The following is a 16,260-nucleotide window of genomic DNA, read 5'->3' as shown; positions in this document are numbered from 1 at the left end:
AGCCCTGGCTGTCCTGGAATTCACCATGTAGGCCGGGCTTTCCTTGAACTCACAGAGATTCACCTGCCTCTGCATCATTGAGTTTTACTTCACTTTAGATGCTGAGTTTTGTTGCTCTCTTTAATTGTTTAGGTTTTAAATCAAGTGCTATAAATTGACAAGAGGAATGAATGGTCTGTGTACTTTAGGACTCTGCTGTCTTTCTACCCTATATAGCTTATTTCTTCCATCCTTCTAGGACCTTATTAATCAAGGAAGAGAAAAAGTTGTAGAAGCAACGAACAGTGTGACAGCAGTGAGGATCCAGCCTCTTGAAGATATCATTTCAACTGTAGTAAGTAACTGACCGTTGACTTACATCAGCCTCCAGCTTATGTGCACCTCACATTATTTGTTTGAACGTTTGTTCACTTCTCTACTTTCTGGGAGGGGGAATGATGTAATCCTTATAATTGATTAGAAATAGTGAAGTACCAATAAGCTGATAACAGTCTTAGACTGTAATTAATCCATTTTGCATAAATGCTGACAGAAATGGATAAAATATAAGAATTGAGACATGAAGCATAGGAATGTGTGCATTGTTCATTTGTATAATCACGTTTTAAATGTACCATTTATACAGATTAATTCCAAACAGTTCTTTATTCCAGAGGAAGCCAGCACACATACAATAGTGGACAACTTAGTACCCTGTTTTCCTAACCTTGGTTTTTTTAGAAACGAGTAAAGAAAGGGGAACAGGTTAAAAAATTCTGACTATATTTAAGCACCTTAATAATTTCCCCTCTGTTGTACAGTTATGAGGAATAAATGGAAATGTCTTTCTTTTAGTGGAAAGAAAACATGAATCTCTCTGAGGCCCAAGTACAGGCATTAGCATTAAGTAGACAAGCCAGCCAGGAGCTTGACGTGAAACGAAGAGAAGCAATCTACAATGATGTATTGACAAAACAGCAGATGGTAAGAACCTTGTCTCTAGGCTCTGTTGGATTGTCATCAGTTTCTAATGAGTTGATATGTCTGTAATAACCATACAGGATGAATGGTCATTGATTATTCTCAAATTTTGCTGAAAAAAAATAACATAACTAGTAATACTAAGAGATATTTGGCCGAAAGAGCGGCCCCACAATCTGTTCTCCTGTATGTTTTTATGGGATCTATTTCTTTAATTTTATTTTTTATCTATTTTCGACATTTAGAATTGTCTCAAGACTTTTGCTTCTTCTGTGATTTTCTAATATCTTCTAAAAGTATAAATTTCAGTGTATTTGTTTGGAAAATGGAAGTGGTGTCCTGAATGATTAAGCTCCTGATTATCCTGAATCTTCCAAAAGATACCATATTTCATGATCCTTGATCATCTTTCCCAGCACTATCTTGACACCAGGGAATCAATCTCTGTGGCATGAGTTTTACTTAGAAAGCACTGTGGAATTGTGCTTTTAGATTAGCTTAGGGAATTTGAGACCTTCAGGTAGGAATTATTCCTGCCACAAATGCTTTTTTTCCCCTTGATGTCCATCACTGAAATGTTTGTCTGTCATCATGTGAAATATTTAAGAGAATGACAAAGAAAGGGGAGTTGACAAAAAGTTCTGTAACTAATACTTGAGACTAATCACAGTGCAGGACTACAATACAATAGTCAAGTCATTAAGAGAATTTAGTCCTAAATGCTGTTACTAACTGGTTTCTACAGTAATGGTCTTCTGAATACCATCAAATTAGTAACGGTGATAATAATAATGTGTTTTCCTTTTGGTATGGTACTCCCTTAACAAATTGATTTTAACTCAAAACTTGATACTTGCGTCTTTGAGGCGGGACATACACTTGTGTATATATACAGTTCCCTTTTCTCTCTCCAGTTAATCAGCTGTGTTCAGCGAATACTTATGAACAGAAGGCTCCAGCAACAGTACAATCAGCAGCAGCAACAACAAATGACTTATCAGCAAGCAACTCTGAGTCACCTCATGATGCCAAAGCCTCCAAGTTTAATCATGACTCCTTCTAACTACCAGCAGATTGATATGAGAGGAATGTATCAGTCAGTGGCTGGTGGTATGCAGCCACCACCCTTACAACGTGCACCACCCCCAATGAGAAGCAAAAATCCAGGACCTTCCCCAGGGAAATCTATGTGATTTTGCACTAAAAGTTTAAAGGATTATTGAAATCATAGAAAGATCTTTTATTTTTTTAGGAATCAATGACTTAACAGAACTCAACTGTATAAATAGTTTGGACCCCTTAAATGCCAATCTTCCATATTAGTTTGAAATTTTTTTAAATAGGGCATACCATTTCTCTCTGACATTTGTCAGTGATATTGCCTACAATCTTCTTACACGCATTGAGTACAGAAGATATTTCAAATTGTTTTCAGTGAAAACAAATCCTTCCATAACAGTAACAGCTCCACAGATTTCCTCTCTAAATTTTTATGCCTGCTTTTAGCAACCATAAAATTGTCATAAAATTAACGAATTTAGAAAAGAATAAATATTTATATATTCGCTCTTTACATATAAAAACACACAGCTGAGTTCTTAGAGTTGATTCCTCAAGTTATAAAAATACTTTTATACTTAATCCATTTCTTGATTAGAGTGACTGAAATGGTCTTAATGTTCTTTTGACTAAAGTCTGAAACTGGGCTCCTGCTATATTGTCTCTGTGATTAAAAGTTAGATCTAAGGATTATTTTAGACAGAGAAGCGTGTGCAATATTCTTAAGTACTACTACTCTAAAGTTGGAGGAGCTTTGCAGTTATCTTAACATTGTATAAACAGCCTTAAGTACAGTCAAATACAAGGAAATTCCTTTTTCTTATTTACTCTTTCTGCCATTTTTATTTTCAGTTGTATGTGCTGAAATAATTACTGGTAAGATTTCAGGGTTGTGAATTATCTTCTGCACATGAGTTTCCTGTCTCCTGGCACTGATGGAAACATACCTGTCAGCCATGGTGCCAGTACTGGTGCTTCATCCTGTTGCTGGCAGTGGGATGCAAACTAAGAAAATCAAGTTAGAGCATTTGAAGAGGTTAGCGCCAAAGTTGTGGTTTTAGGCTCACACCCTGTTTTATAAACAACATCAAAATGGCAGAATCATTGCTGACTTTAAGTTCACATGAAGAATGTGCTTTAACAGTCCCCAGTACTGTCAGTATTGTGAAGTATTCCTCTTAAAGATTAGAATCACCGGCTTCTATGCTCTCTTTTTGCTCATCACCGTTTTCCTTCTGGCCGGTTCCTTTACATTTTAGTAAATTGATTTTCAGCTTGATTTTTTATTCCTGTTTTGATCTCTGGGGTGATTTTTTTTTGCAAAGTTAATTCACCCAATTCATAAAGGGTTTTTTTTTTTTTTTTTTTTGGTTTTTTGAGACAGGGTTTCTCTGTGGCTTTGGAGCCTGTCCTGGAACTAGCTCTTGTAGACCAGGCTGGCCTCGAACTCAGAGATCCGCCTGCCTCTGCCTCCTGAGTGCCGGGATTAAAGGCGTGCGCCACCACCGCCCGGCCCATAAAGGTTTTTTACTAGAAAATCATATTATTTCTTTTTCTAGAACCAGATTTATGAAATGTGACATATAATTTTACTCATGTTCAATTTGATTGCTTGAGTTTATTCAATAAAAACATTGTGTTTGACTATGGGAGTCAACTCATCATAGCGATATCATTTATGAAGTGATGTAACAAGTAGTAGAATAGCTGAAGAAAAGCTGGGTGGAGTATTTGTTCTAGGCATCTTTGGACTTAATCGAATTGAACATGAGCTAAACATTGAGCTAAAATTGAACATGGTTTTATTGTTTGAATAATAAAAGATTTCCATTTTTATCTTGGAAGAACTAGTGGCTGAAACATTCACACACACTGTGTTAATAATGGAGAATATGTGAGGTTTAGTGGCCCCACCTTTCCGTGATAAAACACACTAATGAACTTTATGTATTTAGATACTGTTCCAGCCATTTAATTGAGTTCACTTAATGGGGGGGGGCGGCAGATGTGTGTTTACTTTGGAAGAAATAAAAGAACAAGATTTATGAGATAAATATTTGAAAGCAGTATGCTCTGGCCAACTGTTATCAGTATAGTTTAAAACTGATTTACTAGACCTGGGAATTTTCAACATGGTCTAATTATTTACTCAAAGACATAGATGTGAAAATTTTAGGCAACCTTCTAATCTGTTTTCACAGTGGATGAAGCTATAACTTGAATAGTAATTAGAAGGACTAATTGGAAATCAGAGAGTTTGAAATAAATCTTGGACCACTTTGCATACACTCTTCTCACTTGACATTTTAGCAACATGATATATGTACTTTGAGTATAACATCAACTTTTAACAAATATTTAAAGACAAAAATCACGTAAGATACTAAAAAGCTCATTTTTATATTTGTTTTAGATGTTTTAAATAGTTGCAATGGCTTAAAATGACGATTTAAAAATGTTGCTTGTAATACAGTTTTGCCTGCTAAATTCTCCACATTTTGTAACCTGTTTTATTTCTTTGGGTGTAAAGCGTTTTGGCCTAGAATTGTGATATTGTATATGTTTTGTCCCAGTTGTATAGTAAAGTTTCAGTCCATCATCCAGCTTTGGCTGCTGAAATCATACAGCTGTGAAGACTTGCCTCGGTTTCTGTTAGACTGCTTTTTTCTGTATTGAGTATCTTAAGTACTGTAGAAAAGATGTCACTTCTTCCTTTAAGGCTGTTTTGTAATATATATAAGGACTGGAATTGTGTTTTTAAAGAAAAGCATTCAAGTATGACAATATACTATCTGTGTTTTCACCATTCAAAGTGCTGTTTAGTAGTTGAAACTTAAACTATTTAATGTCATTTAATAAAGTGACCAAAATGTGTTGTGCTCTTTATTGCATTTTCACAGCTTTGAAAAAATCTGTGCATATATTGTTTCATAGAAAATGTATAGCTTTTGATGTCCTGTTTAATGGTGGTTCTTTTGCACATTTAGTTGTTTACTATTTGAGAGGTCAAGAAGTTTGGTTTTTAAATCTGTTATATACTAAATTCTGTAAAAGGAGATCTCTAACCTCAAAAAGAATTTACATACCAGGAAGCCTTGTGTGTGTTGTTTCCATTTTAGTTGTCTCTGTGTAATCCAGCACCATTCCTTGCTTCCCGACATCTGTGCCATTCATTTAAGTCAAACAGGGCCACTCCCCACCCATGTTTTGGGTGTTTACTGCCCAGAAGTGCAAGCGGATGCATGGAAGTCACAGTACCTGGCCCTAAAAGAACGGCAAGTTTGTAGACTGCTTGAGCATTCCCCACTCCACCCCTTTTTTGCATGAATTCAATTTCTTCCAGACAAAACTTTGAAATCAATTAATTACATGATCTAGTAACCAGGAATTCTTTGGAAGAAGGTAGGTACCACATGTTTGTGATTCTTCAAGTAAAATAGGTTAGTTATTTTACACGTTTGTTTCATTCAAAGTTATATTCAGGCGATTACCAATCTAGTATCAGCAGACTTGTTTCAAGTGACTTTTGAGTGTCTCAAAGTCAAATCTATCTTTAGAGAAATAAATCCACCGTTGCCCCTCCACCCCCTTAGTCTGTAACTGAGCCCATCCCAGAAGTTACCAGGTTACAGAAATACTTTCATCTGTGGTTGTGTGTACATGCACAGGCACGCTCACACACAGACGCACACACATTTAAGAGTGAACTAAAAGTTCTAAAATGCTATGCTTATCTGCAAAGGAATTAAACTCAGTATCCTGGTGTTGGGTCTAAGAATGCAATAGTACCTCACCTCAAGAGTGTCCATCCCTGGGGTATGCTCTGCCACAATATTCTCAGTATACATAAAACCCTCTTTAAAATTCCCTGCCTGGTGCTCTAGTCCTCAGTTAAGGGAATCACCCTAGAGAGGGTGATTGTGTGTTAGTGACCAGTACATAACATTTGTCAAGAAAATGGAAGCCTCTATTAAGAGTAAGAATACAAACTTAATTCTCAGGGCATATCACAATCTACTCAGCAAGGCAATGCTTTACATTCTCCTGGACGTTGTGCCTGTACTACCCTTCTCTGGCAGAGGATCCAGGCAAGGGTGGGAGCTTGGCTGTTGTCTCTGAAGGATCAGATGACTTCTAAGAGACCTTTACCTGCTCCTGTGTGCCCAGCTCCATCCCTGTATCCTCATAAATAGGTGTTGGCTTTCAACAACAGTGAAGAGAGATGGTTTATCAGATAAATGATGTGCTTTGTTTCGGGTATATGAGGAGAAAGTGTAGTATTGAAAGAAAGGGAACAAAGGTCAGTAGGGATGGAGAAAGACTTTGAAATTCCGAATAAGTAATATAGAGGATAACTAGGGTTTGTAAGGCAGGCAATGTGTTCAAAGTAGCAGGTAAAGATGGAGCTTTAGGGTGGGGTAATTTGAATGGGCTAGAATGTAAAGTGAAGAAAGATTGGAGACTAGAGGACAGATAATGAGTCCTGGTATTCGAGATTGTATAGAATAGTAGATTTATATGGTGTTTGTAAAACCTACTTCCTCTTACCTGTGCCCCAAGAGACCAAATGTCAGGATTCCATTTTTCATTTACTGTTTATTTTTTCAAAACGATATATCCATTAGTGACATTTTTGTTCTGCAGAAAGTAATGTTTTCTCAAGCCAATTCTCTTTTGGTCTTTGGATACAGGTCTTCCTAGCTGGCGACAAAACAGGGCTTTCAAGTGGGAGCCACTATGGTGGCCTGCATCAAGCCAGTCCATCAAAAAGCCTGATCTATTACTTTACCCCAAGATTAATTCATTTAGAGTGGTAGTGTCTCTTGCAAGGTCTTATTTATAAGGTTCTCTAAAGGTTTTCAAAGTGCTTTGCTGTTATGTGTTAACCTGTATAATACCTATGAGAGTTGGGGAAATTACATTCTTTTAATAACACTAAGAATGAGACCAAAGTCAAAGCCATAGCATATAAGCACAAGAAAGATTCTAGTTAGTCTTTTTGAGTCTTTCATGTCTCATTTGGAAGGGGACTGGGCTATAATACCTGCGAGAAGGCAAGAGACTGTACCAAGTGATTCCCAAGTTCCTTTAGCTTCCAGAGTTAAGAGTCTAACTGAGCAAAGCACTGGGAAGCCAAAAAGGCTATGTATTTGTCTAAGGTTACAGGGTGAGTTTGAGAACAGTATTAGAAATCCTTTTCCCTTTAGCTAACCCTCTCCCCCACTAAGCTATACCTTTTCTTTTCCTCTAGTTTAGAAAAAATGAGAGGTCTGACAGGCATTTTAATGACAAAGCAGATAAGTCACGTTGTAATTGGCTCTAATTACCGCTTCCACTAGCTATAACCTTTATCTTTTGCCCAGAGGCACTCCCCGAGCCGTGTGGCTCTTATTGCCTCTGGAACTCATTGCTGAAAATGGGAAAAACATGTTTCCAAGGAGGCTCTTTCTTAGATCCTAACTGCAGTGGTTGGAATGAGTGTGAGAAAACATCGAGGTAAATACAAACCGGCCTTTTCTAAAGCAAACAATTGGTGATTTCCCATTCCGTTGTTCACAAGTGAAGAACAAAACAAAACAAAAACCAGCTTAGAGCGATTCCTAAATGGTCCAGTCTGGATGAAGTTTATAGTGAGCCGGAGGAGGTGACATTTACATTGACACAGGATGTGTCTTCTTTTGCCGTATAGGTTCATAGTCCAATCGTGACAAACGTGAAGCAAACTAATAGAAAAGTGAAATAGTGATCATTTTTTTTTTCTGTAGCTGCTTGTCCCCGCATGCCAGCAGGAATGAAAACAAAACCAAACTTAAGAAAAGGAGGCGGGAACTGTGCTTTAGAGCCGTCAGAGGGCTTGTTAGTTCATCCGGGTCCTCAGCTTTGCAACAATACAGCTGGGAGAGGTTGGGCTTCAAAGCTTTTAGTGAAGCAGGGCTTCTTGGAGAGTATCCTACTCAACAAAGGAAAACAATTTATTCTATTTGTAGGGTTCCCAACCTCTTTTCCCACCTCCTGGATGCGCTAAACCAAGTGTGGGCATCCAATTTTTACCCTTTTCTTCTCCATACTGGATTCCCCAAAATCTACACATAAGCCCCCTTATAATGCTTAAGGCGAGACCTAGAATCACAGGATGCTGGAGCTAGAAGGATGATAGGCCAGCCTCTCCGACCAGAGAGAAGGGAGTGCGGTGCATCCCGCACGTATGGCTTCCTATTCCAGTTCTCTCGACTCCCTTCAGATGGGTTACTACAATTAATTCCACTTGGGTTTTTTTGTTCAGTCTGTCAGTCAATATTAGGTACATTTTCCGAGTAATTTTACTGAAGTAACATTTCAAATGAGCACTGTTTCTGGGATGTGGAAGAATATGCGAACCAAAAATGGGGGGTGGGAAAGTGGAACCAACACACAGCATGAAAGGGGAAGACCCAGGAATATTCCCTAAGCCTTTAATTTGGCATCCAGCCCATTGGCCTCAGGATTTTGTTTCAGAGGGATATTTAATTTGTTTAAAAGGTTTTTCTTTCACCACACTTAACATGGGCTAAACTGATAGGATCTGAGAGCTTTATGCATCTCTGTGTCCAAGGCCTAGGATGGATTCCCTCAGCCTTCCTCAGGCCAGGCAGGTTCCCATAGTAAGTATTTCAAAAACCTCTATTTAGAATGGGAAATTTTGATGTAGTTACCGGAACAAAATAGAAGGCTCTATGTTAAAAATTTCTACTGGCCAACACAGTTGGCTCAGTGCTTAAGAGCACTTGTTGCTCTTGCTAAGGACCCGGGTACATTCTCAGCACCTATTTGGCAGCTCGCAATCCTCTGTAGCTCTAGTTCCAGGTGATCTGCTACCTTCTGACCCCCGTGGACGGCAGGTGCACGTGTGCTGCACAAACATACATGAAGGTTCAACACTCATACATATAAACCAAATCTTTAAAAAATATTTTAAAATCTCTTTAGAATCTCTTTTCTTGTGTTATAGAAATGTGCCATAAAGGACCATGAATAGCTTGCATATTTGCAAAGAACTGAAAGACTTAAAACGATTTTAATACCCACAGTCACCCCACCTCGTGCCATTTCATCCCTCAGAATCTCCTCTCACATAGCAAACAAGCTTTATTGGACACTTTGAACGTCACAGGCATTATGCTCAGTTGCCTTTTGTTTTTCTCGTTTTACAGGCGAGGAAATAGGTTTAAAATAATAGGATTCTATACAGTGTCACGCTACCAAGAAGAGGCAGGTTTCAGAGCTCATGGCTCACTTTGTGGCTGAGCAAGACAAAGTCTTCCTTGCACTGCTACTTAAGCCCAGCCAGCCCCTTTGAAAATGGTTCACAGGCCTTCGCCATTTTGAACTTGTTTTGTGTTTTTTTTTTTCCCCCAGAGTGTCTTTGTATAGCCCTGGCTGTTCTGGAACTCACTCTAAAGACAAGGCTAGACTGCCTCTGCATCCCAAGTGCCAGCATTAAAGGCGTGTGCCACCAGCATCCTAAGTGCCAGCATTAAAGGCGTGTGCCACCAGCACCGACTGCTTTGATCTTTTACCTGAAGCAAGGCTTTGAACTAGAATTTCCCACCCTATGGGTGTTTTCCAGGTACTCTCTTGTGTTCCCTGCAAGCAGCACCCAGGGCACATGACGCTTTTCTTCATTTCCTTCCTTGATCCAAACATGTGTCTGCAATGGCAAGCGGGAGGACTGAAATATTACACTTGTCACACCGAGGACTTGTTATGATTCCTCCGGCCTCAGCCAAGTGTCTGGATGCACATTCAATTCTTCCTCAATTAGTCTGAGATGGAGATGTGTGGCCTAGTTTGTCTTCACGGGTCCAAACAATCACAAAGCCCTTGAAAATGGAGGCAGAAAGTACAGAAGCTAAAGATTTATTGAAGACAACCACCAACCTTTGTCCTAGTTACCATTATTCCTTTTTCCCATGGATATGTTTGCATGTGTGGAATATGGACATGATTAAAATTGTAGTGCAATGGGATTTCCATTTTTGCTTTCCCCTTTAAATTATCCTGGGATAATTTAATTCCAGTGTCATTTAAGATATTTATGAATCTCATGTTGTTTTGTCACTTTCTTTAGACAAGGTCTGCCTGGAACTCCCTATGTAGCTCAAGCTAGCCTCTTCGGTGCAGGGTTATAGGCGTGGGCCATAGGCATGGGCCATCACACATGACTTTGTAGTACCATTTACAGCTTTTCTTTTAAGACAAGGTCTTACAATGTAGCCATGGCTGACCTGGAACTTGCCAGGATCCTCCCTTCTCTGCCTCCTGAGTGCCATGATGAAAGGCCTGTGCCAACACACCTGTCTGTTTTATGTGGATTCTTGTAAGGCAAATATTTTATTGGCTGAGCTATCTACTTAACCTCGTCTTTCTTTTCATTATCACAATCAATCCATCTATCTCTATCTCTGTCTCTGTCTCTGTATCTGTATCTATCTCTATCTATCTATATATCTGTATCTGTATCTGTGTCTATATCTATATCTATATCTATATCTATATCTATCTATATATCTCAGCCAGATAACAAACCAGGCACAGTGGTCCACACTTGTCATCCCAGTACTGGAGAGGTAGAAGCAGGTGGATCCCTGGAGCTTGATGGCAGTCAGCCTAGCCTAATTGGCAAGTTCCAGAGCCTAATGAAAGACCCTGTTTCAAAACAGAAGGTAGCTTCTCCTTTGTGTGGGCTTTGTGACTTCCACCTTGGAAGGATCAGAAGGTGCGGAAGGTGATGGAACGGCATCACACTCATCCTCAGACACTTGTAAAGTAGATCTCACATTCAGCTGTGGCTCCATTAATGAGTGAATATGTGGCTAGAGGGGTAGATTATTGGTTTCAATGGATCCACGAGCCTTGAACTAGATGATACAGAAGAGGTCCACTCTAAAACAAAGGCAAGAAACTACTAGGGCAGATAGTGCTAAAAGGAGATCTGCTTTGCTACAAAGAGTTTTCAAATAGAAATGATCGAGGATGCCAGAGGTTGAGAAGGTAATACAGTGTATCTTTTTTTCCTTTATAGTTTCTTCTGCTGGGAGCACAGCATGAAACATTTATTCATATGATTTTGGTGGCCCTTAGTATTTTTATTATCAGGTGACAAAAAATTGGTGTGATATTTTTGTTACAATTAAAACAAACAAATGAAAGATAGACAGACCCACCCAGACAAGCTAGACCATCCTCTGCCATCTTGAAGTTAATTGATTAGCCACCTGATTTCCATTCACCTTTTTTTGCCAAGTAAAAAACACTCAAGGTTAGCCTCTGACCTCCACATGCCCACACCTGAGCACGCCCTTGCATATACATGAATGCAATCTGATATAGGAGGGTCATCTGTCTATGTGTTCTTTCATTGGTTAATAAAGAAACTGCCTTGGCATTTTGATAGGCCAGCCCTTAGGTGGGTGGAGTAGACAGAACAGAATTCTGGGAGGAAGAAAGCAGAGTCAGGCGGACGCCATGACTCTCCTCTCCGAGACGGATGCTGGTTAGACTCATGCTGGTAAGCCACAGTCAAGTGGCAATACAGATATTAGAAATGGGTTAGATCAATATGTGATAGTTAGCCAATAAGGGACTGGAGATAATGGGCCAGGCAGTGTTTAAATGAATACAATTTGTGTGTTGTTATTTCAGGTGTTAAGCTAGCTGTGTGGGAGCCAGGCTGGACAAAAAGCAGGCCTGCTCGCCTCATCACTACAGCAATCCCCAATAAATAAGTGATACTCTAAAACTAAATAACTGAAGAAACAGCATGATAACAGGTCATAGTGATGTACCATAACTTACAGCTATTTTTCTGTTACTGAAAGTGTGGGTTTTTATGCAGAATACTTTAATGTGATTTTTTTTATAACTTTCTGCGTTCTCAGATGCAAATACACTGCTTTAAAGACATGATCTTTTTTAAAGCTCTTTTTCCCCTGCAGTTCTGGAGCTTGAACCCAGGGTCTCTTGCATGCTAAGCAGGTATTCTACCACTGGGTTATATATGTAATCCCAAGATTTATATTCATTCCCAAGATGATTATGCTTACTTAGTTCTTCATATCTTCATTGGCTCAAGTATTGTATTAGTCTACTTTCTGTCATTGTGGCAAAATACCTGAGATAACTTGCAGGAGTGAAAAGTTTGAGCTGGACACATGGCACCACATACCTGCCATTCCAAAACTTGGGAGGTTGAGACAGAGGGATAAGGTGTTCAAGGCCAGCCAGAGCTATACAACTAAACTGTCTTGAAAAAAAAAGATTACCAAAAGAGAACACCAAAACTTTTTTTAATTTTATGGGCAAACTTTGCTTCATTTTTTTGTGTTTTATTAATTGCTTTTGAGGTTGAAACATATTTTAAAAATAAATTACATGTCTTATTTGGTGAATTGTTTATGTGTTTTGTTCATATTATATTGGAAATAGTGGTTTTTATTACAGATGTGTATGAGTACTATATTCTGCATGTTAAAAGCAAATTTTTTATTTTGTTGCAAATTTCTTCTCTTTCACCTTTTATTTTATTCCTTTTTATATTTAGATGTGTCAAACTTCTTTATATTTTCTTGATGGTTTCATTCTTTGATAGCATAGGTTTGTAATAACTAGCATCTTAGTCACTGTTCTATTGCTGTGAAGGGGCATCATAATCAAGGCAACTCTTATAAAAGAAAATATTTAACTGGGGTCTTGCTTACAGTTTCAGAGGCTTAATTCTTTCTCATCATAGTGGGGAGAATGGCAGCATGCAGGTAGTCACTGGAGCAGGAGCTGAGAGCTACATCCTAATCTATAGGCAGAGAGAGAGAAAGAGCCACTGAGTCTGGTGTAGGCTTTAGCCCACCCCCAAAGGCCACCCCCAGTGACACATTTCCAACAGGACCACATCTCACAATCCTTTCAATCAGTTCTACTCCCTGGGGACTAAACATTCAAATATATGAGTCTATAGGAGTCATTCTCACTCAAACCACCACAACTGGAGAGAAACTTGAATGTATTGAAAGTGAAAGAATTCATGGAGAAGCATGGAAAAGGACACTGGTGTTAAGAGGGAGGGCATCCATGCCAATCATGTGTTGGAGTAAAGATATACATGCTTATTCTGTCACCTCTCAAGTGTATATATCCTTGGTCCACTGAATTTTTTAAAGATATATTTGTATTTTATGTATATGGGGGTTTTACTTGCAAGAGCAGCAAGTTGAATCCAGTCCTTGTTCTATTGATTTGTGTGTGTGTGTTCATGTGTGTGATCTCATGAACAGTCTTGGGCATGCTAGGCAAGAACTTTACAACTGACTGCTCATCATCTTGTCTATAAGGATGCCACTACTAATGAATGGGAGAAGTTTCTCAACCAGTGTTGCAGGAATATCTGAATATACACATACAAAAGAATGAAGTTGGATCTCCACCTCACACTATATTCAAAACTCTACCCAAAATGATCAGTGACCTAAATGTAAAATATAAAACCATAAAGCTAGAAGACATTGGGTTAGGTCACAATTTCTTACATATGACACCAAAAATATGAGTCATAAGAGAAGAAAAATAAACTGGACTTAATTAAAATTAAAACTTTTGTACACTACATGACATTGTTAAGGCCAGGTATTATGACATACCTGTAAACCTAACACTTAAGTAGATAAAATGTAATGATTGCCACAAATCTGAAGTTATCCTGGCCTACCCTGTAAGGAAAGCCTGTGCTACAATGTGAGGCCCTGTTTCAACCCTCACCTACAAAAATGACATTACCAAGAAAGTGATGGGGTTGGAGATTTCGCTCAGTGGCAGAGTGCTTTCTGGCAAGTGCAAAGCCTTGAATTTGATAATGGGGTGGAGAGAGAGGGAGAGGGAGGAAGGGGAAGGAAGGAAGGAAGGAAGGAAGGGAGGGAGGGAGGGAGGGAGGGAGGGAAGGAGGGAGGGAGGGAAGGAGGGAGGGAGGAAGGAAGGAAGAAGAGACTGAAGTATGGGAGAAATATTTACAAATCATATAGCTAATACTGGATTTACATGAATAGGAGACAGGCTTACACCTAGTACTCCAGAGGCTGAGGCTGGAGGATTGTGAGCTCAAGGCCAGTATAGCCTACATAATGAGGCCTTGTCTCAAAAATCAAGACTATAAAAATAAACTTAATAACATAAGACAAAACCACTTAAATGCACCAAGAGCTGAGTGGGGATGGCACACACCTGCAATGAAAGCACTTCAGAGCCGTGGGTAGGTAGGTCACACATTTGAGGTCAGCATAGGCTACATAGTGAAAACTTGTTTTGGAAAACCATACAAAACCCAGAAATATTTCTATATGCTAATAGCAATCTAAAAAAAGACTTCAGAAGACAATTCTAAATGTAATAGCAATGAAATGTAGTTCAGTGTGATCATATTTAAAATCACTGATAAAAATCAGGAAAATATTAAAATGTGTACATATGTCCTATGCCCATGAATTGGAAGAATTCCTACTGTTAAGATGCCCATATTACACAAAGTGACCTACATATGCAACACAGCCCTACCAAAATTCCAATTCTTTTTTTGTTTGTTTGTTTTTTTGGAAAGGGTCTCACTGTGTAGTTCTAGCTGTTCTGGCCTGGCCTCAAACTCACAGAGATCTGCCTAATTCTGCCTCCCAAGTGGTAGGATAAAAGGTATGAAGTGCCCTACTTGGCCACCAATTCCATTTTTTTACAGAAAGAATAAAAGCAATCCTTAAATGTGTACAGAACCACAAAAGAATTCAAATAGCAGACAGAGATAGTTTGGTGGTATGTATGTATGTATGTATGTATGTATGTATGTATGTATGTATGTTTGTAGACAGATAGATAGATAGATAGATAAATAGATAGATAGATAGATTATAATTAGGGATGGAACACAGTACCTTGCTCATGGTGGGCAAGTGTTCCTTGCCTAACTGAACTACTTCTCCAGATCCTGAAGCCAAAACAATTTTGACGAAAAGAACAAAGTTGGAGACATCATACTCCCTGATTTCAATATATTATAAGGAAATTGTAATTGAAACAGCATTATACTGGCATAAAAAACAGACATATCAACCACTGGAACAGGATTTGAAAGGCCAGGAATAAATTCATGGATTAATGGTCAATTTGTTTTCAAAAAAGGTGCCAAGAATACATATTGTAGAAAGGATAATCCCTTCAATAAATGGTGTTGGGGAAACTGGATATCCACATGCAAAAGAATGAAATTTGATCTTTACTTCACACCATCTGCAAAAATCAACTTAAAACGGATTAAGAAATTAAATGTATGACTTGAAACTGTAAAATTTCTAGAAGAAAACATACGAGAAATGTTTCACATTGAACTGGGCAAGGGTTCTTTGGATATGATCCACAAAGCACAGAATTCAAAGGAAAATGAGAGAAAAGGAGAGAGAGGGGAGGGGATTGTAATCCCAGAATTTGGATCAGGTATGTCATGGTGAGAAGGTTTGCTCCATCCAAAACTAAAGCTAGTTCAAGGTTACCTTGGACTGCTTGAGACTCTATTTCAAAAAAATAGAAGAGAAGAAAAGAAAGTGGGGAGTAGTGAAAGAAGAGAGAGGTAAGCAAAAGAAGGAAGGAAAGGAAGAAGGAAGAAGGAATACTACCATATGGAGTAAAAGAAAACATTTGCAAACAATTTTTCTGCTAAAAGGTTAATATCCAAAACATGCAAGGAATTTAAACAACTCAATAGGAATAAAATAAACAATGCAATTAAAAAACTGAACAAAGTGGGCTGTGGACTAGCCCAGGGACAGAATACTTGGCTATTACAGCACTTTGTGTTCCATTTCTGGCATTGCCAAACAAAATGAAGCAAAACAAAGGGGAATGGGTTGACCAGATGGACAGGTGCTTCTCAGAAGACCACATGCCAATGGCCAGAAGGTATAGGAAAATGCTGAGCTGAGCATAACTAATTTTCAAGGACTGCAAACCCAAACCTCAATGCACCTGGCCACAGTACAATGGATATGAAAAAGACTAAGTCTCCCTTAGATCCTTGGATTCTGTATTTCCAGGCAATTTACCAGCACAAGTGAGTTGGCCTGAGTGGGATGACTTAGATATCTATGCAAGCATGAAAACTGAGTTTGGATCTCCAGCACCCACATAAAAAATTGGGTGAGCCCATCTACTAACCTCAACACTGGGAAGACAGAG

General features: G+C 38.7%; 1 protein-coding gene across 13 annotated transcripts in view; it reads left to right on the top strand.

Moving 5' to 3' along the window:
• The window catches only part of Atrx (ATRX chromatin remodeler), a 166,631-nt gene extending 163,255 nt beyond the window's left edge, over nucleotides 1-3,376 (top strand). For all 13 annotated transcript variants that reach the window (XM_038316110.1, XM_038316102.2, XM_038316101.1 and 10 more), the window contains 3 exons: nucleotides 239-334; nucleotides 835-963; nucleotides 1,875-3,376. In XM_038316110.1, coding sequence (XP_038172038.1) covers nucleotides 239-334; nucleotides 835-963; nucleotides 1,875-2,153 — 504 coding nt within the window. In that variant the 3' untranslated portion in view covers nucleotides 2,154-3,376. The remainder of the gene's footprint in view (nucleotides 1-238; nucleotides 335-834; nucleotides 964-1,874) is intronic.
• Nucleotides 3,377-16,260: the final 12,884 nt, after the last annotated feature.

Source organism: Arvicola amphibius, chromosome X, assembly GCF_903992535.2.
Source record: "Arvicola amphibius chromosome X, mArvAmp1.2, whole genome shotgun sequence".
NCBI lineage: Eukaryota > Metazoa > Chordata > Mammalia > Rodentia > Cricetidae > Arvicola > Arvicola amphibius.
This window is presented reverse-complemented; position numbering and strand designations above follow the sequence as displayed.